Source organism: Rhopalosiphum padi, chromosome 3, assembly GCF_020882245.1.
Source record: "Rhopalosiphum padi isolate XX-2018 chromosome 3, ASM2088224v1, whole genome shotgun sequence".
NCBI classification, from domain to species: Eukaryota; Metazoa; Arthropoda; class Insecta; order Hemiptera; family Aphididae; genus Rhopalosiphum; species Rhopalosiphum padi.
In genome coordinates, this window is record NC_083599.1 from 43,389,881 (window position 1) to 43,413,846 (window position 23,966).

Sequence of the window (23,966 nt, forward strand, 5' to 3'; positions counted from 1 at the left end):
GCGAGTTGTTCAATATCCCCTTCAGACATGTTTAACAGCTGAGCCACAGTAGCTACATGTTTGCGGAGACGAGTAGATGTAATATTTTCTGGGTTTTTTGCCCCACATAGCTTACTATATTTTCTTATTACATCAGAGGCCCTCAAACAGCCAAGTGATTGAGGTAAAGAAAATAGATAAATATTTTCATTTTCAATGAAACTTGTTGTTTTTCTCAATTCTATGAGATACTTTAAACTTTTTTGTAACTGAGGTGTAAATAAAATTGGCACCCCTCTTCCACGTTTACCACGTATAACAACTCTTTTAAAACTTTCTGTCAATTTAAGTTCTACAGGAGATAAGGTTAGTTGAATTTCTTCTTGAGAAATTTCAGATTCTGCGTTAGTAAAAGTATCAAGTGTTATACGTTGTACCTCACCAGCTTTTCTACGGTTGAGTAACACTATCTGTGCTAGTACACTTTCTTGAAGGTTTCTGTAGTATTGTACATTATTGGGATTTGTTTTCAAATTATTATAAGACTCCTTTTCTAATTTTACAATATAATCTTTAAATAATTTGATATCGGATGTTAATGGTAATAAGGCCGGCTTATTCCATTTTCGTTGGTACATCAATTTGCACGCATTAGTTGATAGTTCATGTGACCATTCTTTTTCAATGATATATTTTAGGTTGTTGATTGATTCTTTTTGTACAGTTTGTGCATCCAAAGGTGATAAATCACTCTGTTTTAAAATAATACATTCAGCTATTTCACAGCATTGTTTTAATGATTGGCCTAACTTTAAAATAACTGACGGAGATTTGAAATTGTCATTTTCAACATTATACCCAGCTACCTGTTTAGAACATTTTACGATCGAATCAAAATACTTTGACGATAAACATTCTTGCAATGTATTTATTATTGTAACTTCTAATCTCATACACATCAAAAATCGTGCCAAAAGTCTCATTTTTTGAGACACTACATTAATTAAATGCTTTTCTTTATGTGATTTTAGATACCTTGAACCAAAATTGTTTAATAAGATCATCTGTTTTTGCAACTAATGATATCTCATCTGTAGCCATTCTCGAAAATACATTGTTTACTAAATCATTATCAGTATCTTTGAAAACAAGCAACATATTTTATCCTGCAGCCATAGCATTAACTTTACTTCCACGCGTTTCTTTATTATTTTTACATTTGTTCATATGTCTAAATAAATATTTCTTCTTAAACATTCCATAACAAAATTTACATGGCAAATAATTGTTAGCACAAGGGATTTCTTTTAATTCATTAGGGCGACGAACTGGTTTTACTTTATTTCCTTCAACATTATTTAAAAAATTTCCTTTCTTCCTTAAGGTGTCCGCTTCAAATTTTCGCTCTTTGGAGCCTTTTGGTAATGATTCATATCTTGCTACTTCTATCTCATCTTTATGTTTACGTAAAATATGTCATGTAAAATTAGTGACATCTTTTTCACAATAGACACAATGGTCAGTTTTATCCCACACTCGTTTATTCATAATACTCTTTTTTTTACTCGTTTCTACGCTACCATTAAAGTTATAGGGTTTGGAGTCTTTTGGTAATATTGTTAAGTTACTTCTATTTAATATGTTTTTTCTTTCAATGGTACTAGAATTTTCAATTTCTTTAACCTCTTCAATATACTCTTCAATTTCTGAGGAAACTGATATGTTGTTGTCATCGATATCTTTAAAACTAAGATTGTCTTGTAATTGTACATCTTCTTTAGCTTAAAATTATTTATAGTAGTTAATTAAATACATTCTATTATAATTTCAACTATAAGAATATATACTTACTTCCTTGTTTTAATAATTTTGCCTTGTACTTGTCCATTTAATCATTTTATAAGTACCAATTTTTTTACTTTTAAGCATAGGAGTTATAGGGCACACATAAAACCCCGTCATCCTTAAATTGAACACCAATCCATTCTAATTATAGTAAGAAAAAATAAATTGAATACTAAGAGGTGGTACTAAAAGAGGTGGGCAAGTAGATGTTGCCCTGCTGTACAGGTTATAAGTAGGCCACTTTAATGGATGGTATTAAATTTGAATTCAATGATATAATATCGTTGTATTAGAAAAACGATTCTGAGCGAAGACAGTATGTCAGCCTATAACACTACTATAGGTAGGCATATTTTATGTAGTGATGGGCATAATCGAATGATTTTAATAATCGAATGATTAGTAATCGAGACATTTTCATAATCGAGATATCATTCGAAATGTCCAAATGAAATATTAATAATCGAGATATCACTCGTTCAAAATAATTGAATTGTTTTGAATGAAATATCGAATAATCGAAATGTTTTGAACGAAATATCGAATAATATTTAGTAATGAGAATTATCATTAGTTATCAAGACAATTGTTAGAAACTAAATTTTTAAATAAATCGTATTCAATTGGTAAGAAACTAAGAAATATACAGATTTTTAATTTTTACTACAGTAAATTGTTAGTTATTACTGTTATTTTAGTACTTATTACTTATCATGACTATTGAATAATAAAAACCTTTCGATGCGTTATACATTTATTTAAACATTTTAATTTTTAATGAAATACTTTTTCACGCTATATAATTATTCAAATCTTTGAAAAATATAAAAATTAATTAGCAGTTAAATATAATTGATTACAACTCTTAGTATCTCATATATCCTTATGTATAGGTACGTGTAACTATAATTATAAACATTAAATATACATAAATAAATATGTAAATATGTACACATAATAATAAAATAATTAGTAACCACTTATATAATATAATAACAATAAAAACTTTTTATCAATTAAAAATACATAGATAGGTACTAATAATTAAAAAATTAAAAACGGAATTTAAAAAATATTTAAATTACTGTTTAAAAAAATTATAAAATCTAAATTTTTTGGTGATAATCTGTTTCTACGTTCATTAGTAATTTGTCCCGTTTTCGAAAAAACACGCTCTGATGGAACGGATGTAGCCGGAATACTTAAATACTTCCGTTGCATTTCATATAATTTTGGAAACGTAATTTCATATTGCTTCCAAAATTCTAAAGGATTTTTTTTCCTATCTAAAGGTGGAATTTCTAAATACTGGCGTATCATTATAGAAGCAGTAGCATTTGGATTTGACGTAATTTTGACTTGTGAAATTTTATCGTCAAAATGTTTCCATACAGAATAAATATTAGCACTCGATGTAGATTGTGTAGTATCTGATTCTGTTATTTCGGTGTTGTCATTTTTAGCACCTATCATATTAGTAAGTTAATTCTTCGCAGATCCATTTATGCGCATTATCAGCATTTTCCTGTAATCCAAAGGCTGTTTTTTTAGTCGTGGATCTAAAAAAGTCGATTTCGCAACTATCTTGTCTTTTCCAAATTACCCAAACGTCTACCAACTACATCAATTAATTTATTTTTAAATTCATTTCCTATAGTAGTTTCTGTTCTTAAGTTTTTTAACATGTATTGAAGACCTCGAATTAACGGTATAACTAATGATAGTGTTGGATAAATACATTGGATTTTAATACAATAATTTCAGAGAATTTTTTAATGAGTTAATTATAAAGAAAAAAATCACAAGATAATTGTCAAAAAAAATACCTACCTATTATATATTGAAAGTTTTATAACATAATTTTACGATTTTGATATAAAAATACTAACATATTGACATTTTCTGGTGCCAAACAGTTTCTTTTGGGGGTAACCACATTCCCGGCAGTTGAAAAACATCTTTCTGAGCTTACTGATGTGGCTGGTATTGACAAAAATTTCTTTGCTACCTTTGCTACCAAAGGATATTTTTTTTCGTGTGACTTCCACCATTCAAATGGATCAAAATCGTACCTCAATTGTGGTTCTGCCAGGTAGCATTGAAATTGCGTCGATGTATCGTTGATATCATGAACTTCATCGCCGTATAAAAATTAAAGTGCTCCTTTCTTTTTTTGAATACGAACTTCAATATCCACTCTATTTTCCGAAGTATTCATTTCAACCAGAACATTTTGTACTTTAGAACGGATATTTTCTCTTATTTCGATTTCCTCATGTTCCAAATCTTTATATCTTGGGTCTAAAAATGATGCTATTTGTCTTGAAGATATGATGTTTGTTAAATTATTAAGCTTAAAACGTTCTTTAAGTTGTGACACTACTGTCTGTTTAAAACTGATAATAACTTCACTATCATATTCATTAATTTTCAAGTGTTTTTCAATCACTTTTGAGATAAGAGGTCTAACCATTGATACTGGGGAATGTGTTTCGCCACAAAAAATTGTTGTTACAACTTGTAATGGTTTTAACAAAGCTACTACAGTTTCCATTTTTGTCCAGTCACTTTCGGAAATTTCCAACTTTTTTGCAATTGCAACATTAGTTATATTACGGTCAGCTAAAACATTTGTTACAGCGCATCTATTTGTATAAAGACGATCTAACATCATATAAACAGAATCCCATCTTGTTTTACAACTTTGTATGAGACTTAGTTGGTTTAATCCTAGCTGCTCTTGAATTTTTATTAAAGCATGTTTAGCCAAATTAGAATGTTTAAAATGACCTACCATTTTACTACTTAATTGGATCAGTGTATCAATACCATCTTGTTTTAATCCATTATTAACCGCAAGTTGAATACTATGAGCAGCACACGTTAAATCATATGTCTCGGATATATTTGTTAATGTATTCACAGCATTTATTATATTTCTTGCATTATCCGTGACAACAGCCATAATTTTACTTTCAATTTCCCATTTATCAAATGTATCCTTTAATTGGTGAGCAAGGTTTGCAGCACTATGAGATTCCTCCATTTCATGTGTTGTAAGTGTATACGACTTTGGGCACCATTGATCATCAATTATATGAGCACTAACTGTTATATAGCTTTGTTGAGATAACGATGACCAACAGTCAGATGTACATGCTATACTTATAGAATCCTTCAAGTTTTTTTGTATTATATCTTTTACCGATGATTTTAATGCTTTCAATCTTGATTTTATTGCTCCTTCCTTGCATATTTTGTAGTTAGGTTCGACAACTGTCATAAACTGTTTAAAACCTTCACTTGAACAAAAAGATAGCGGCATTTGATTCACGGCTATCATTTTTGCTAATGCTTGATGTATCTGCTCTGTTTTTTCGGAGCTGCAAATTCGATCGTCCTCCCGATTCCTATAAGTTCGTCGACGTTTCCTAGGTATTGGTATATCAATTTCCAAACTATGTGTTTCTGAAGAACTTGCAGTCGTAGTTGAACTGGTTAAGGTATCGGCATTATCCAGTTCATGACCAGAAGTAACCCTGTATTATCGAAAAATGTAAAAAAAGTACCTATTTTTTAATTTCTCATACCTTGTTTTGTTAAAATTTATTTTAATAATATTTTTAATATTTGAGATAAAGTTTTGGAATATTAATACAGTAGAACCTCGATTATCCGATCTAATTAGGACCACACCGAATTAGGATGAGTGAAAGTTCGGATAATAGAATTTTTTTAAGGAATATAATGCAAAGAACCCCCGGACAGTAAATAAACTAGGCATTTTTACTTATTATGAATACAAGATTAAATATTATACGCTTATTTTAATGATTTAATTAATTTTTTCAACAAATTGATCAATTTTAGATTCTAAGTGAAACGAAGAATGTATTGGTTTTACAATGATGTATACATTTTAAACTTTTTCCAAATTTAGGCGTTAATTACCCAAAAATTATAAAAAACGATTAAAACGAGGTTTTCGTAGAAATTGTTTTTAGTATTAGTCTTAAATACAAAAATAGTAGTCCTACGAACACAACATTTCCACCAAAGTCAACAGTACTTATGTAAAAAAAATATAAATTAAATTAAAAAATTTTTATTCAGGGTTTCGTTTAAGCGTTTAAGTAAATTATTATACAATTTTGTCGGGATTGACTGTTTTTATATCAATAATAATTTTAATCTTTAAAATATTTATAAAAAAGTATTGGACCATCCAATCATTAGGAACCTTTGAATACAGATAGACCATATGAGAATAGCACCAAATATTTTTTGTAAAAAATAATAATTTTAATTTACCTATAGTTAATAAATATAATATATATAATATATGTATATTAAGTACATAGTACATACCTCCGTGATGCAGTCGTGAGTGGTTTTATACCATGAATAGTTTTCAAATGTCTACCCAAAGAACCTGTTGTTCCGCCAATACAGCAAAATTCATTATTTTCATTTTCACTACACAAATCACAATACGCTTTGTCGCCTTCACGTTTAGCGTATAGCCACACCCAACTTTTACACTTATTACTCATTTTATAAATTAATAAAAAAAATTAAACTTAAATACGTACAAAAATTTCATATAATTTTGTACAACACACAAGACACAAATGAAATAAAAATCACTCAAAATAATGTGTAATTTATATTTTATTATTAACACAATGAATTTTCGAGTGTTTTTATCTTTATTATTTAATACCTATCTCACTGTTATAATAGTTTCAACATTATATCAATATTGGATTTTACCTGTATGTTACAAAAATTGGTGTCTACTATCTATACTATATCTATTTGTAATTGGCATTATCGGGTGATCACAAATGACATAAGATTACATTAACTCAGTGAAATAATACCACAAAAATAGTATTCTACACGTCAGTATCACTTAACAATATTATTAATTTTATTTTATGATATTCATCTTAAAGTTTATAAAAACTACTGAACCTTAAGCACACGGGTAGATACAATTTTAATACACGTGTACACGAACTTTAAAAACACGTGTAATTAAATGCACGGGTATTCATACACTTTACTATTTAAGGTACGGACTACGGGTACACGTGTATATTAATACACGTACCAGACCGAGAGCTCTAATTTAAAGTATAAGTGCTATATAATTTGGAAATTAAAAAATATTTAAATATTCACGAGTTATTTTAATTATTTGTGTTTAACAATTTAATCTAAACCCGTAACCTGCTGAGGACTGTTGGAAAAAAAATTCTTATCAGTTAAGTTTGAAAAAAAATTGTGAAGTTGCTTGAATTAAAATTAAATTAAGCTGATGAGCATAAAAAATTATGATATGTACATTTTTATATTTTTTATATTTTATATAATAATATATATATAAATTAAGCTTGACGTCACATAAACTCAACCAAATAGCTATCAAAATGATGACATGTTCTTTATGTTTTTATTTCACCATTTAGCTAATCCTTACAACCGTTAAATATAAAAAATCTACACAACTGTATATGTGGGTAACTGTAGAATGATTGAAACCAGCCTTTTCTAATTAATCTGTTTTATAACTATGTCCAAAATTAGAATAGATTATTGAATCTTCCTTAATCCTTAACTACACGCACTGGTGTACAGAGTACACCCATATGCTGCATGTCACTTGTGTCCCAAAAAAGGTAGTAAATTTGACCCGGTAACTTGCGTCCCGTTTTGGAGACGCAAGTTGGCTGTATAATTATTACTGATATCATCTACTAGTCTAAAATCAATATTTCATAAACTATACTGTATAAATAAACCAGACTATTTATGGAATGGAGACAATTTAGTTTGTAGATACAATTTATCTATACTAACTATCTAAATATCTTAATAATTAGGTATATTATGATATATTGTATTAATAAAAATTAAAGCATTAATACTATATAAAAAAAAAAATACAGAAAAAAAGCATTTAAAATAAGAATACTTAAAAAAACCAAATCAAAAATGTAAAAAAAAAAACAAAATTCCACAGTTAAATTTTATAAAAAACGTTTCATTTATATTATGGTACTTCCGTGTTATCTCAACTACCCAAATATTTATAAAACTACCTAACCTACTTCCGCATAGGAATCTATTTATAAATTTATATATCCCCGTTGCAATCTATATAATCGTAATGTACAATTTACTAAAAACCAATTAGTTTAGGTATTTTAACCATTTTATGTCGGTATTTATTTCGTTAGTCAGTCGACATTCGTCCTATCATCCATATTATTTTACGTCTAGTCAATATGAATTTTTTTAATTCACTCAAACGATTGAACGCCTTTGGGGATCGGCAAAGTGGCGAAACAAAAAACATAGGGGATGAGCTCGTCATCATTTGGATTCATACCTGACCGAATTTGTTTTGCGACAAAATCTTGCAAACAAAATTTGAATGGATATTAAAACCTATTTCCCCCCTAAAAAAATTATTAAACCTAACTAAATGTTTTATACTATTATTTATTTTTTTACTAGATTTTTTATACTATTATATTAATTTATTATTTTTATTAATTACACTAAAACATAAAGTAAACCAGTAAAACATACATTTTGTATATTGATGTCGATATTTCCGGGACGCAATAAGGTTGTAAAAAAGGTATAATGGGACGCAAATAGGCTATGATCCTTTTTGAATTTCTTTTTGCGGGACACAAGTAGTATCCACCAATCAATATTTCTATTTATCTTGTTTTATTTTTGTTCATAACTGTTTTCAGTTACTATCCTAATCTAACCTTTCCTTACAATGTACATAACTGTTATAAATCCATTTCAGTCGCCATTCGATATTTATGGCAACCAGTGGTGGATTTAAGGGGGGGCCCTTTGGCCTCGCCCCCCCCCATTGGCATAATTTAAATACACATATTTGTGTGTATTTTTTAATTACTGAAAAATTTAAGATTTGCGTTTTGAACTACGGCCCCCCCCCCAAAAAAAAAAAAAATTAAATCCTGGATCCGCCATTGGTAGCAACATAAACAAGCTCAGTATAAAATTATTTTTGTGTTTGTGAATGTAATAGGTACACCGTGCGTATAATAATGATAGTATTTTTTACTTGAATATAAAACAAAATTATAATGTGCTCAAGTTGTTAAAAAATAAAACCACCACATCATAAATAATATACTTTTTATACCTATATACATAGTGATAAATTTACATTCTAAACGAAAAGTACATTTGATGAAAGAATTATAGTAAAGGCTGTAAATGATTCGAAAGAAAATTAGCAATCCAGTCACCTTTTACAATTAAATACTGTGTAAACATGTTTTATAAACTAACGTAGATCTCTGCGCCAATTGTGTTTGAGGTATCTCAAAAATCGGGTGGATACGCGATTCGCTTCAAAAACCGGAATATTGCTGACATGCCTATGTATTTTGACATGTGGATTTACTTGTTTAAATAATTATTTATAATTTACATTAAAGATTATTTACTGTGAAGACTATTATTGGCCGTTTTCATAAGATGAGGAAATTAGAGAGAATTAGAAAAAATAAATATTTTCCGTTTATTACCTAAAAGGTGATCAATTGATTATTTTTATTTTTCCTCTTTGTCCTACTAATCATCAATTATTCTAACCATGATTTTCAATTGCTTGAAGCTCCATCTCTATCTTTGATGACTAAACTGTGCTAAAACTTTACATATAGAATACAATTATAACACATTACTGTAGTTCTGTAACCACTAACCCTAGAGTCTAGGGCCTAGACAATATTAGATGTGTGTAGAAAAATAAATAACTATAACTTTCACTGTAATTGGTATTTTCTTGTCATTTGAGCATAAATCTAAAAATAAATACTATACCTATTGGAAATTATAACTGAAAAGCTGTAATAGACTTGTTATAAATAAACATCAATAAAATTATTTTGTTAGTTGTAATTAAATGTTATCAAAAATTTTAATAAGTTTCAAGTAAAATCGTTTAAAAATTAGGGAAGTTAAGCCACCCTCTAATTGCGCCCATCTTCATTTTAAAATCATCATACTTATGACAAAAATTTACATTCTTCTACATAAATATTTTCATTGTTTTGATGAATTCCATTTGATAAATGGTTTTGCTTACTGGTTCATGAATTTCAGAATGGTAAAGCTTACACATGATATTCTATTTCATTTATCCCAACTATTTGAACCATATTAACGTACAACGCCGTATTTTTGTGTTTATAAATATTAACAACACACTATTATTTAAAAATAAATGTATATTTTCATGTTTTTAATTTAAAAAAAATATGTTACCCAACTTTATAGAAACTAGCTAATACAGTTTAATACTACAGGATATTGCAGCATAGACGCGCGACTTGCAAGCTACAGGGAATTTCGAGAACGAAACAATACAATAATATTATAACTATTTTATTATTAATTATTAGCTGTCGTCCCTAATGATCATTTAATATAATATAATAATGAACAGTCATAATACATTATGTCAATAAGGGGCTCGTTATACAGTCGTTTTAAAATGTGTTACAGTTGTGTGGTGCTGGAGTGTCTCACATTGATTTATCCGGACAAGAACTGGGACGGTGGTGGCGGTGGAGGCGATAGCGGCAGAGGCGACGATGACGTATATACCTTGAGTATGGAATTTGTGACGGCATACTGGTTGATCTCGCGCACATACTCGAGTACGAACGACTGGACGAATGAGTCAGCCAGCTGCTTGCCACGTGACGTATCGCCGGTGACCAGCACATGAACACGGCCGTTCGCCACCGGTTGCTCATTGATCGATCGTATGAGGAACTGGCATTCGGTGAACCGCTGATGCGTGATGTTCAAATGGATCTGGTACTGGCCGACGGCCGGTCCTGGATCGCGCGCCTCCTCAGGCCCGCAACCATCCACGTGCGTATACCGAGCACCGATTGTATAAAACCGCCAGGCGTCGTGGGGTACGCCGGCTAGCGTCATGTAGTATCGGTATACGAAGTCCCTAACCGGTTGCGTAGTGACATCGTTAAGTTCTGCTGCACTCGGCTCTGCGTTAATTTGCGGTTCGTCCTCGGACATATTTTCTTTAATATTATTTTATAATAATGTTAATAATTGCTTTTATCAATTTTATCAATTGCTTATTTATTTACTTAAATAATATTATGTTGCGTGTCGCGACGGTTACGACGATAATACCGATGGTGGAGCGCACCTGCTTGTGGTGTATTATAGTTTTTGTTAAAAAAAATACATCCAATTATAACAAAACATGGTTTAAAATCAACGGTGTACACAAAAACCAAATAAAATAGTATTAGTACATTCGTGATATTTTTGGATACCTAATTGTTTTTTTTTTATGTATAACTTCGTTTCCCTTCAGTGTTTAAATTAATTTTTTTCTATAATTTATTGTTTTTCGGCTTTAATTAGGCGTATTGGACAATACGTCTTATACTATATCCTGTTAAGAATTGGAGGTTTAGAGTGCTCAGTCGCTCGGACGAAAACCAGTTCTGTTCACGCATGTATTTTAGTACGGGGAGTGCTTTGGTGTCAGTGTTACCAAGTTGGTTTTTTTAAGACTAAATTTGGTTTTTTTTGCTGCTTCTAGTTGTTAAATTTTTGAATCTAGTTGATGGTCATTTTTATGGTTATTTTTTCGTTTGATTAGTTATTTTCTTAAACTAATCAAATTTATCATATATCAAACCAAATTACTAAATTCCATTAAAAATATGTTTTGTTATAAAAAAAGTTAACAACATAAAAATGACAATTTTTTTAAAAAATATTGTTTAATTATTACCAATCATTCTGATAACAGATAATAATTAAACAATTTAAAAAAATTAAAATCAAGAGAAATATTTGTTATAATATTGAGTTTTATTCAATAAAAGTATGACTCTGTAGTTATATATTTAGCTTATACAATGTAGGTACAACTTTATCTATTGTAAGTGTACATCTTTATTGATGATTGATGCTATTAAGATAAGACCCGAGGTTATGTAGTACTCTAAAGCTATTAAATATATTACATTATTATTGTATAGTACTGTAATAATATAGTAGGTATATTGGAAACATAAGAATATAAAAATACCAGCAATTGTTGTAAACTGGTATTTTACATTTCCCAAATAAATTGACAAAATAAAAATCATTCAGTTTCCACATTGTTTTTGATTTTCTCTTCCTCTTGCTTTTAATTTGTTCTTACTTTTTAGTTATACTTCACTTAGGTTTCATTAACTTGTTTGTTTTATAACTACTAACCCATTAGTACTGAATATTAGGAGAACAATGAGATAGCCTACATATACACAAAAGTTCCGTCAGGTATGGAAGAAGGACAAACTATTTATGGACTGGTTACAAGAGATGATGGATGATCCAACAAAAGCTTACTGTAAACCATGTCGTTGTAGTATCCGTGCAAGAAAGGCTGATTTAATAACCCACAGTGAGTGTAAAAAACATAAATCTGCATTAAGTGCAATATGCATTAGACCTACAGGATCATTCCAATTTAAATCCACTAATTTAAAAATGCAACATACACAAGCTAATATGGTTTTATTTGTAAGTGCACATCGTGCAATTATGGCAATTGATCATTTAAAAGAGTTGTGCAATGCTAACATTTTTAATTAATTATTATTTATTTATATGCATAAAAATACTTTGGTATCAAAATTTAAAACTTACTAGGTAGGTACTTATATTAGTTACTAATAATCTAATCTTGAAAAAAATATCAGAAACACAGGAAATTGCAAGTGAAAATGAAAATGCATTTAATATTGATGATCCGTCTGCGACTGAAGCAGAACTTTCGCCATCTTCATCGTCAGCTACATTAATTAATGATGGCGCAGGATGTTCACGGGTATAATTATTATTATTTATATTAATTATAATTAATATAATTTCAATAATGATAATAGTTAACTTTAAAAATCTAAATTACACCTAACAATCAGCAAAATAACAATAAATTATACTTTTGTTATATTTATATTTAAAAATGTTTTCTACTAAGGATTTTCATAAAAGTGACTCGTCAATAAGGGAATCTACATTTATTGCCTTCGATCAATCGAATCCTATTAAAAAACAGCAAACTTTGCCGAATATGATGTACAACATTTCTTCATTTTAGGTAATTAGTATTCATATAACTTTATTTTTCTACCTATTTAAATATATTTTTATATTTTAACGAATAATAATAATATATTTATAATACCTAGTAATATTATATTACATAGATATAATACAACTTAAAAAAGTTTGATGTATAAAATATCTAAAATTAATACTTTTTCTACACGTTTTTATGATAAAATATAGATACTTTTAGTTATAATTTTGAAAATAATATATAGGTGTGTATAATAATTATATAATATTATTAATTTAGCCGATGGTTCGAATACTGTAAAAATTACCGATGCAGTGGTATACTATTTTTGTAAAGAAAATGTCCCGTTTGCTACAATTGAAAGTCCTGGTTTCCGAAATTTACTTAGTACAATATGTCCACTTTATAAAATTCCCAGTCGTGACAGTTAAAAGAAGAGTAGACGAAAAATTTAGCGTATTAGCAGCCGAATTTCGAGACAAGCTTATCAAAGTTGAAAATGTATCACTGACAACTGATGTTTGGACTGAAACCATGCAAATGCGAAGTTATATCGGAATAACTGTTCATTTTTTTAACAAAACTAATATTGAATCGGGTAAAATTTCATAATATTTCTGGTGATATACGTATATATTTCTTTATTTATTCGGAATTATAAGGTATTAATGTTATTTTAGGAGTCATTGGAGTAACCGAACTAGATGAAAGTCATACTTCCAGATATTTAGGTGAAGTTTTTGTTAATACAGTATCAGAATGGGGCATTGAAAAAAATAATGTAGTGGCTGTAACAACAGATAGTGGGGCTAACATAAAAAAAGCAGTAGTTGACGAATTTGGAGAAAAACGACATTTAGCATGTTTAGCACATACTATTAATTTAATTGTGGAAAAAGGTATTAGTAAAACCCAAGAAGAAAATGCCACAACTAGAGTTAAAAGTGGAGAAGTTCCCCAATTATTGCATAAAGTTAGATGTATTGTTAAATACTTTAAAAAAAGTACCAAGGCGTGTGATGAATTAAGAAGTGTTCAAAAGTCAGAAGGTAACAAATACAATTATTAATAATTTTATAACAAAATAATAATTCCTTTTTTATTGTTCAATTTACAGGAGTGTCCGAAGGGAAATGCAGAAAATTAATACTTGACGTACAATCGCGCTGGAACAGCTCATTTTACATGGTAGAACGATTTATTTCCATGTCAACTATAATTTCAAATATTTTACTTTCTCGAACGGGTAATGAAGTTCCGGAAATGTTGTCGGCACGAGATCTTCAGTCTTTAAAAGAAATCTGTTTGCTACTTGGCATAATTGAGAAACAAACAAAGGAGCTATCAACGGAAAAGTATGTCATGTCAAGTAAGATCATCCCTGTTATAGTGTGCACTCAAAATTTAATTAAAAACGAGAAACCAGTTTTTAATATTGCAAAAAAATTACAAATTAAACTATTGGAAGAGTTTGCATACCGGTGTGGGAAGTTGGAATATAACCCAATATTATCTATTTCCACTATACTTGATCCAAGATTTAAAGATATATACTTTATAGAACCACAAGCCAAATCAAAAATATTAAATACACTAGTAAATTTAATCGAGGCACAAAACCCATTTGCAAACAACGATGAGATCTTGGAAAATGAAGTAGAAGATAATGTTGATTCTACTAATAGTAATAATTGTATTGATCTTTGGAGCCTACACAGGAGTCTTGAGAAAAAACAAAAAAATAAAACAAAGTCTGGATCTCATGCGAAAGATGAGATACATTCTTATTTGGATAAATCGGTTATTGGACTCAAAGAAGATCCGATTATTGAATGGGAAAATATCAAAGAAGCTTTTCCAATTCTATATAAACTAGCCAGACAATATCTTTTTATATCAGCCACATCAGTACCATCAGAAAGATTGTTTAGTAAGACCGGTGACATTATGACGAAAAGTAGAAATAGAATATTAGGCTCAAGATTGTCAAAACTAGTATTTTTACAATCATTAGATGATAAGTATTGGTTCTGAATTTCTAATTTTCTAAATATTTTACCTTACAAGTTGTAAATTTTATAATATTGAATGTACACAAAATTATATATTAAAATATTTACTTGTTATTTATTTATATGACCTATTAATATTAATATATAAAATTATATCGATATTTCGATATTTTGATACCTATACAAAAGTTTACATCGATATTTCATTAATCGATATATCGAACCATTGTCGTTTTTGCGCATCCCTACCCATCAATCTTAAAAGACAACTATGATACGTTTCGATTTAATTATTTGTTCGATGTTGGAGACCATAAACAGTGAATCTACATGGAGCCATGGTGTCCATCCAGTATCGTTGGAAATATTGCATTAATCCATGTAAGTCCCTTTCAAGAAGATACTCGGTTACTATAATATGATAAGTAATAATAATAATAAATTGACCAACTTCAATCATTAACTTGTAATAATTATAAAGTATATACCTACATAATATTATAATTTATAGGTATAATACAAAATTACTTACCCGTGTTTTGAATGACATGAAATCCTGATTGTATATAAAATGCCACACCGTGATACTGTATTTCTTCGGCGCGCAAATGTGCCAATGACATTAGCTGAAATTGTTAAAAATACATGTAAGAAAAGTTTTTCCTTTATTAAGTATAGCATCTACTATATTCTTATGTAATAGTAAATATAACAATATTTTCACTAATTAGTTGCCAATTATTTACATTTTAACTTCTCTAATCGACATAAACATATCTGTATGTAATGGTGTAATCAATATATTGTTATATCAATGCTTAAGTTAAATGTAATTTTATATTAATAAATATATTATCCAAAAACTAAAACTATTGATATTTATAGAAATTTATTAGCCTTGTAGATTTTATTGATTTTAATTCAACATAACTCATGGTTTTTTTATATATATATATCTTGCCTACTATTTAACTATTCAATTTTTTTTTTTTTAGTGAATTTTCTTTACAGTGATATATTGTAAACAGTGAAAATATAAATAGATAGATGAACATTTGAATAATTATTACCATTCTTAAGATCCTCCTGACATCTTCATTTGAAGTACTTAATTGTACAAGCTTGTGATGGCTTCTGATGAAACTGACAATAATATCTCGATTTTCAGGCCCAATTTAAAGGTGGTTTGCGATATGATGATTACACTGACCACGGTGTCAAGTCCAAAATTCTGGCATCATGCGGAAATGATATGATATATTCTAATTTTGAAAAATTTGTACAAAAAAAACTATTGTCTCTACAGCTATAAAAGTTATGTCCCTAGAAAATAGTTAGGCCCCTCCAAAAAGTCCCCCGTAGTTGTGGTTAGGGGTGACGGTAATACCGGTATATCGATTTAAGGTCGATATACCGGTATACCGTATATCCGTATACCGGTATATTGCCTTTTTTTTTAAAAATGGTATACCGAAAATATCGAATTTAGGTATATTGATAAAAATAAAAATATTAAAAAATAATCTGATCATTATTAACGCCATTGCGTGTTTATCGAAAATACCGTTATTACCGATTTATCGAAAATATTTGTACGTATTATAGAATTATACATCAAAGATACATTTATTTTAAAATGTACAACAAATACTAAAATACATATTTATATATATTGTGTATAATATTAATAATATTAATAATAATAATATCAAATGTTTATATTATTATAATATAACTATAGACATGAGGACGAATCTTATCCCCAGGCTTATGAAGTTGAACATATTAATAAAGATTTTAACACGTTAAATGATACCGAAGAACATAATAATGGCGATGGAATAATTGAAAATAATGATGGCTCTTACATATATAGCCAGAATCAAACTTCTGAAGAAGATTTTTCGACTCCGTCTTCAAAAACTACGTGAGATTAATAGTTTTAAATTGAATATAAAGTAAATAATATAAAAGTAGCATTTAATAGAGATTTTTCACAACTTAAATGACTTTGTAAAATGATAAATTGTTTTGTTTTAGGAATAAATCATTACTACTCCATCAAAGTAAACTGGGAAATGAATTTAAGAAATATGACAAAAAGACATCAAATAGGTACACAATTGCTATTGCTTACTGGAGTTCTACTGACACGTAGCCATACAATGTTATGTCAAAAGAAAGTTTTACAAGTTTTAAGCACATGATGGCTGTGTTGTGTCCTAATTATAATGTTCCTAGTAGACAAGTGTTTGCTGATATTAAAATTCCTGCTATTTATGCTGATTTAAAAGTGCGAATACCAAATGAACTTCAAACTATACAGTATGTAGCCTTAACTTTACTTAACCTTAACTTAACAGATTGCTGGACTTCAAATACATTACAACCTTACATTGCAATTACTGCTAATGGGATTAATGCAAATTGGGAGTTAAAAACATTTTGCCTTAGTTGTACAAGTTTGGACATAGAACATACAGCAAATAATGTAAAGGAAATGGTACTTTTTGTTCTCGAAACTTGGAAAATTCCACTTTCAAAAATTTCTGGTATTACAACTGATAATGGTACTAATATGATTAAAGCGGTACAACTCTTAGACTTATTTCATGTTAGCTTCTATGGGCATACTTTGAATAATGGTGTTTCAGCTGCTCTAAAATTTAAACCAGTAAATTATATAGTAAATAAAGTGACCAAAATTCGAGCAAAATTCCATTATAGTTCAAATATACGCCGGTTGCTTAAAAAAGCACAAGAAAATCGTCAACTTCCAATTAAAGTAATGCTAGGTGCTGTGAGACTCGTTGGTGGTCTTACTTACCAGCACTTGAGTTTATAAAAGACCATCATGTACATCTTCGTGATGTTTTATATGAAATTAGATCAAATTCCAAGGCTCTACAGCTGCTTTCAAATAGTGATGAACTTGAACTTTTAAATTTAATATGTACGATTTTAAAGCCCCTTCAACAACTTGGTGAACATATGTCAGCTGAAAAGGTAGTAACTGCTTCAGGACTTTGGCCGATATATTCTCAATTGGAAAATCATTTTTACTACGATCAGATTCTTCTTCAGTCATTAGTAGCTTAAGTCAAATATTTCAAAAAGCTGTATATAAAGTAGACCTTTTTTCTACAGAAATAGAATGTGACATTTCGACTGTTGATTTTGGTACTAAAGATTCTAGTTTGTACACTGTGGCAGAAATGAGTGAGAAACTCAAAACAATTTACATTCGATATCAACAATATTAGAATATTAGTTTTCATATTAAAAAAGAAATTCTGGTTCCACTTACAAAGCAATACAAAAACTCCTCTCAAAAATTAAAAAAATTAAAAAAAAATAACTCAAAAACTAAAAGATGTAAATATTTTAAATTTTCACCAAATGTTTAAATTAGCGTTCTCCATACACAGTTAAATTTTCAAAGAATTTTGACTTTTTTGAGCTATTTATAGACAATTGAAATTTTCAATTTTTTGTTATAAATGTTGATAAAAAAAATTTAACTGGGACAAATTACTTGAAAATTTAATTGAAGGGTCCACATAACTTGTTCTAACTCTCATTCAAAAATTATAAAAATACATAGGCACAATTTTTTTTTATTAGCATTTGAAGTTCAAATATTGACAAAAATTCGTCAAAATCATGAATATTTTTCACTATTTGGTAGTTGAAAATTTATAAATATTTTACTATCAAAAGCTAAGAATTGAAAATTTAATACTATGCTGTCCATAAGTTAAGCTTAGAATAATTATAAAAAAGTTTGATAATTATTCAATTAAAAAAATTTTACGAGTGTTTAAAGTTTTAATTTTAATTTGAAATCAAAAATACACGAGTAAAATAACGTTTTATTACTAAATAATTTTCGATTTTTGTATTTTTTAAAAAATTACCAAATGTAGGAGCTTGAGACTTTTACTTAAATGTTTGAATTTGTTTCAAAATAGAATATATGACAATATTTAAATATAATATATCCTAGACTGACCAATCATCTCCGTTCAGAATCCTTTTTCGTATACAATGATACCGATCATTGCATTCAAATTTAACCTACCCTAGTCCGAGGTCCATCCCACCCCCTAATGTACAGCATAGCGATACTCACTTACCCGCTTTTTTTAATTTTTTTTTAAATTTTTTATTTATAATTAAAAATTTTATGTATATTTTGACAATTTTTCCTCCTATAATTTCTTCAAACATTTAAATATTTTATAAATGTCCTATTAGCATATTTGAATTTTAATTTTAGCTCTAAATTAATTTTTTTATGTATACATATATAAGTAAAATATTTATTCATAAGTAAATAAATACCCTATTTTTCTATAGTTGTATCATTTCCGTATACAAAATGGAGTGGAATAATGAATTAACGCTCGAATTTCTGGAAGCGTATGAAAAACATCCAGTTCTGTGGAACAGCTCTTATCCAGGACATAAGAATAAAAACATTCTACAGGATGCATGGAATAAAGTAGCTAATGAGTTGAGTGTTACAATGACAGTTGTTGCGTTGAAAAAGAAGAAAGAATCACTGATGTCGACCTACAGGACTTTGAGAAAGAAAGTAGTGGATTCAGAGACCACCGGAACGGGTTCACATGAGGTGTACTTTCCATCGTGGTTTGCCTATAATGCGATCGATAGGTTTATTAGAGTCCAAAATACGAAGATATCTTCTCTGAATTCGGAGGTAATTTTATTTATTTATTTATATTTTAATTTATAATCTATTATTTAAATACAAAGTTAACCAAACAAAAATAATTATAAACCACTAATCAATATAATTTTGCCATTCTACTGCTCTACTTGTCATACAGTATTCTCCAAACTCTCGCCGAATATCCTTTGCTTCCTCGGAGGGTTTTCTAGGTTTGTTAATCAGTGAATTGAAAGATGCCATCCCTTGTAGATCATTGCGCCATGTTCCGGGAATCAATTCACCATCCTCTTCATAATCGAAAGTACCAGGTGGGGTATAGTTTTTTCTTGATGTTGCGCTTCTTCGTAGAAAATTATGAAGTAAACAGCATGTCATACATATTAAAGTAGCTTTATCAGGTTGTAGTAACATAGGTGATCTGAATACTCGGAAAACTGATGCTAAAATACCAAACACATTTTCCACAACTCTACGTGCGCGACACAAGCGGTAATTGAAAATCCGTTCTAAACTTCCTTTAGGATGATTTCCTCTGTAAGGTTTCAGAAGAGTACTACTCATAGGAAACGCATCGTCACTTATAAAAACATATGGCATCTCCTTGTGTCGTTGTAATAAGGGCTCGGGTGGTGGAAGCAGAAGTTCGTTACGAATTATTTTACGATAAATACTCGTGTTAGCATACACACCTGAATCGTTCATTCTTCCTTGCGCGCCAACATCAACAAATGTAAAAAAATATTCCGAGTTAACAAATGCCATGAGTATAATGCTGAATGACTTCTTGTAGTTGAAGAACATAGATTCACTATTAAATGGAGCTTGCAATAGTACATGCTTTCCATCAACTGCTCCAACGCAATGTGGGAAATCCCAATGACGTTGAAACCCATTTGCTATTGTTTTCCATTCCTCCTGTGATTTAGGTAGCTGTAAAATACAAATATTTATAATTCACAAATGAAATGGGACCTTATTGAATAATTGTTTTTTTTGTATATATTATAATTGTAATAATATTTTTACAAATTAACATAAAACTTTAAAATTTTAAAATAAATTTTAACAATCCATTTATTTTTAGGATATTGCCGATGGAAATATATGTGGAACACAGGATTTTATGCAAAATGAAGGAGGGTCAGATCATACTGGTTTTGAAGAGGATGTCTTAGAATCTTCTACACTTGGAGACAATGAAATTCAAATTGCAGGGGGGGACACCCAACAAAACATGAATATGTTCTCAGTCCCACAAACACCAACTATGAAGAGAAAACAGAGAAATGTTGATAGCCAACTAGTAAGCAAACACTTGAAACAAGCAAGTGATGTTTTGCAGAGTTTGATTAAGAAACCGAATGTACCACAAAATCAAAAGGTTACTGACGGCCCTGAGTTATTTGCACAGCTATTAGCCGAGAAACTTCGCCAACTATCTCCCCGGACTCGTTTACTACTGGAACATAAAATTGATAACCTGGTTTTTGAAGTACTAATTCAGCAAATGGATTCACAAACTCAAAATCATACTCCCAGAAGTATTATTGTTCCATCTCCCTGTTCATCGCTGGAAAGTTATATTTCACCTGGATCGACATATTCAACACATCAATTTTCTCATACGCCTTCTCCATATGAAGAACATACTAGTGCATCCTACACACAACCTCTCACTGCTAATCATGTGTACTTACAACCATCTCAACCGCAACATAAGGAAGGCATAAACATAACTGTCCCACATACACAATCAAGTACTATCCTTGGCTTTTATGGAAATGCTGAGGAATTCGTGGATGGTAACCAGACAGGAAACGATAAATAGTTTTAAATATAATGTAATTTGTAAACATTTTATGTTATTAACGTACCTGATATAAAATATGATTAATAAAAAATTTGTATTTTTCTTGTGTACTATAATAATTATAATGTAAAATGTATTAAATAAATTATCATTATAAATTTAGTATATAAATATTATTTTTAAGCGCCTGAATATCAAAAAAATATTGACCAGTCCAAATAGGTAGAAGCGTATGTAGAAGCACATTTAGGTGTTAAATTGCTTACTTTTATTTCATCTTTCAGCGCATCAATAATAGCTAGGCAAACTTCCGGTACGATAAGGCTTATTGATTGATGTGATATCTTAAATAGATATTCCAAGCTTACAAAGCTATCACCTGTAGCCAGAAATCGAAGAGTGACTGCTAAACGCTCTTGAATTGTTATTGCCTTCCTCATGTTAGTATCTTGTTTTCTTATTTTCGGTCCAATTTTTGTAAGAATAATTTCAAAATCTTCGGACGACATTCGACAGAAGTTTAGAAATTTTCCTGATTTTTCTGTCCTTAGAGCCTGGAGCATATGTGAGGCATTATATCTAGCAAATAGAATTTATACGATTAAACAACCAACACTGCATAAAATATATTTAAATAAAAATATCAATTTTAAGTTCAACTTTATTATTACCGTTCTCTACTTCTATTTAATGAAGTCATCCACCACCTCCTTGCACGTCTTTTTTTCTGTTTTTGATCAATCAATACCTTACTACAAGATAAAACAATTACAGTGGCTGCAGCTGCAATTACGTCATCCATTTTTTATATTTATTTTTAAGCTTTTAAAGTTTTTTAAAGTGTGTTTATATTCACATTCAGATATACACTGGAGGGAAATATTCACCCAACATTCCGACTTGACACTGGGTCCAATGTTGGCCACAACGTGTAGCTGCAACCGTTAGTCAAACATTGGTCCCAATGTTCAGCCAACGTTTGCACACCTATGTTGGACCCAACGTTCGACGCGTCGTGTAGTACCACCTTTACACACGATCAAAGCGTGTCGGGAAGGTGACTTTCGAGTTCAAACGATGAGTCTTATATCAATATCCGATGATGGGCGTCCGTATTATAATATTTCTACATACATGTTTGTGAATATACGTGACGATTTTCATGTTATATAAACTCGCGGAATAACAATTTAATATAACTATTTCTTTCTCATTATATTCTTATATAAAATAATGTATGTAAATGCGTATGTATGTACAACTGTCTTTCTTATCGAAGAAAACTGAATTCTCAGTAATAAAAATTCATTACAAATTAATTATTTCTTTCTCATTGTATTGTTATATAAAATGATTATGTATATGCAGGCTTTATTGTAAGGTGCAGTAGGACACTAATTGTGCATTAGGAAATATGCAATATGCAGTTGGCTTAGCGAATATGTGCAATTGAGAAATACAACAAAAATTATTTTGCCAAAATTATTTAAATAATGCATGTATTATATAGACATGTAGTACGTGAAATCAGTCACACCCGACATCGAATGACGATTGACGACTACGCGCTCGCTATCGGCGTTGAACGTGTTAACCCTTTGAAGCACAGGATTTTTTATTTCTGATTTCTTGACTTTAAGTGACTGTTTCCTTTTATTTTACAATACCATATTATAAAAAAAATAGTTTTTTAAATTGTTCATTAAAAAAAAGGTGGTATACCATACTTACCACCATGCATGTACCACCTTTTGTATTAGGTATAACATAATTTTTTTATTGTACGTATTTAAGCATATTACACATTTATTTTCTTTATTTTATATTATAACATAAATCAACACAATTAATATTGATTGATAAACCTTTTTATTTTTTAAATAGAATAGTTATGATAACCTTTTTCAATATAAACAAAAAAAAAAATTAAAAATTAACAGAAATGAAACTTAAAATCATTTGACTTCTCGTAAAAATATAAATGAAAATATTGTCTACTAAATAAAATAAAAACAACGTGTTATAAAAATATATAAAACAAAATAAATTAAATAAAACTAATTTATTTTTGGTGAAATAGCGCAAAACATTTCCTACTTTTCCCTAAACATAATGGTATATTGCAGGTTGAAAAGTATTTTTTTTTGTGCTGCAATGTCCACATCTTCTTAACGTCCCACGGGTGGGCTGATGTACAGAACTTTGGAATCGAACTTCAGGAGAAATATGTGGTTTATGTTTGGAAATAAGACAGGAACTATTATTATTTTTTTGGAGGTTGTAGTTGATTTGGAGCTAATAAACCATCAACTATTCGCCTTCGAAAGTCTTTCATAGAAATCTTTTCTTTAGTAAGTTCTTTAAAAAGTATGAAAGCATTAACTATAGCCACATCAAGAAAATGAAAAAATAACCTATGCCACCATTTTCTAGCTTTTCGGT

At 29.4% G+C, this 23,966-nt stretch overlaps 3 protein-coding genes across 3 annotated transcripts; 1 reads left to right on the forward strand and 2 right to left on the reverse strand.

The window, feature by feature from the left end:
• Positions 1–996: 996 nt before the first annotated feature.
• LOC132925063 (E3 SUMO-protein ligase ZBED1-like) lies at positions 997–6,429 on the reverse strand. The gene is made up of 8 exons (XM_060989489.1): positions 6,193–6,429; positions 3,986–5,363; positions 3,714–3,865; positions 3,428–3,492; positions 2,961–3,290; positions 1,545–1,760; positions 1,254–1,433; positions 997–1,118 (listed from the first exon to the last, which is right to left on the reverse strand). Exons 1-8 carry the CDS (start codon positions 6,375–6,377, stop codon positions 997–999), a joined length of 2,628 nt encoding a protein of 875 aa, XP_060845472.1. The 5' UTR covers positions 6,378–6,429.
• Positions 6,430–14,368: 7,939 nt separating this feature from the next.
• Positions 14,369–15,040, forward strand: LOC132925064 (zinc finger BED domain-containing protein 4-like). Its single transcript, XM_060989490.1, has one exon. It carries the CDS (start codon positions 14,369–14,371, stop codon positions 15,038–15,040), a length of 672 nt encoding a protein of 223 aa, XP_060845473.1.
• A 4,785-nt stretch (positions 15,041–19,825) lies between these two features.
• Positions 19,826–22,533, reverse strand: LOC132925066 (uncharacterized). The gene is made up of 3 exons (XM_060989491.1): positions 22,196–22,533; positions 21,791–22,103; positions 19,826–20,644 (listed from the first exon to the last, which is right to left on the reverse strand). The coding sequence occupies exons 1-3, from the start codon at positions 22,324–22,326 to the stop codon at positions 19,826–19,828; spliced, it is 1,263 nt and encodes a 420-aa protein (XP_060845474.1). The 5' UTR covers positions 22,327–22,533.
• Between the last annotated feature and the right edge of the window lie 1,433 nt (positions 22,534–23,966).

Excerpts from the sequence above, each read along its gene's own strand:
- LOC132925066 (XM_060989491.1), bottom strand. The coding sequence starts at position 22,326 with ATGGATGACGTAATTGCAGCTGCAGCCACTGTAATTGTTTTATCTTGT. Across the intron at positions 22,104-22,195 it reads TTAAATAGAAGTAGAGAACG|ATATAATGCCTCACATATGC; the intron begins GTAATAATAAAG and ends TCTATTTGCTAG. Across the intron at positions 20,645-21,790 it reads CGCTGAAAGATGAAATAAAA|CTACCTAAATCACAGGAGGA; the intron begins GTAAGCAATTTA and ends TGTATTTTACAG.
- LOC132925064 (XM_060989490.1), top strand. The coding sequence starts at position 14,369 with ATGTCAAGTAAGATCATCCCTGTTATAGTGTGCACTCAAAATTTAATT.
- LOC132925063 (XM_060989489.1), bottom strand. The coding sequence starts at position 6,377 with ATGAGTAATAAGTGTAAAAGTTGGGTGTGGCTATACGCTAAACGTGAA. Across the intron at positions 3,866-3,985 it reads GTATTCAAAAAAAGAAAGGA|TCACACGAAAAAAAATATCC; the intron begins GCACTTTAATTT and ends GAATGGTGGAAG. Across the intron at positions 1,434-1,544 it reads TAATGGTAGCGTAGAAACGA|ATGAGATAGAAGTAGCAAGA; the intron begins GTAAAAAAAAGA and ends GTAAACATAAAG.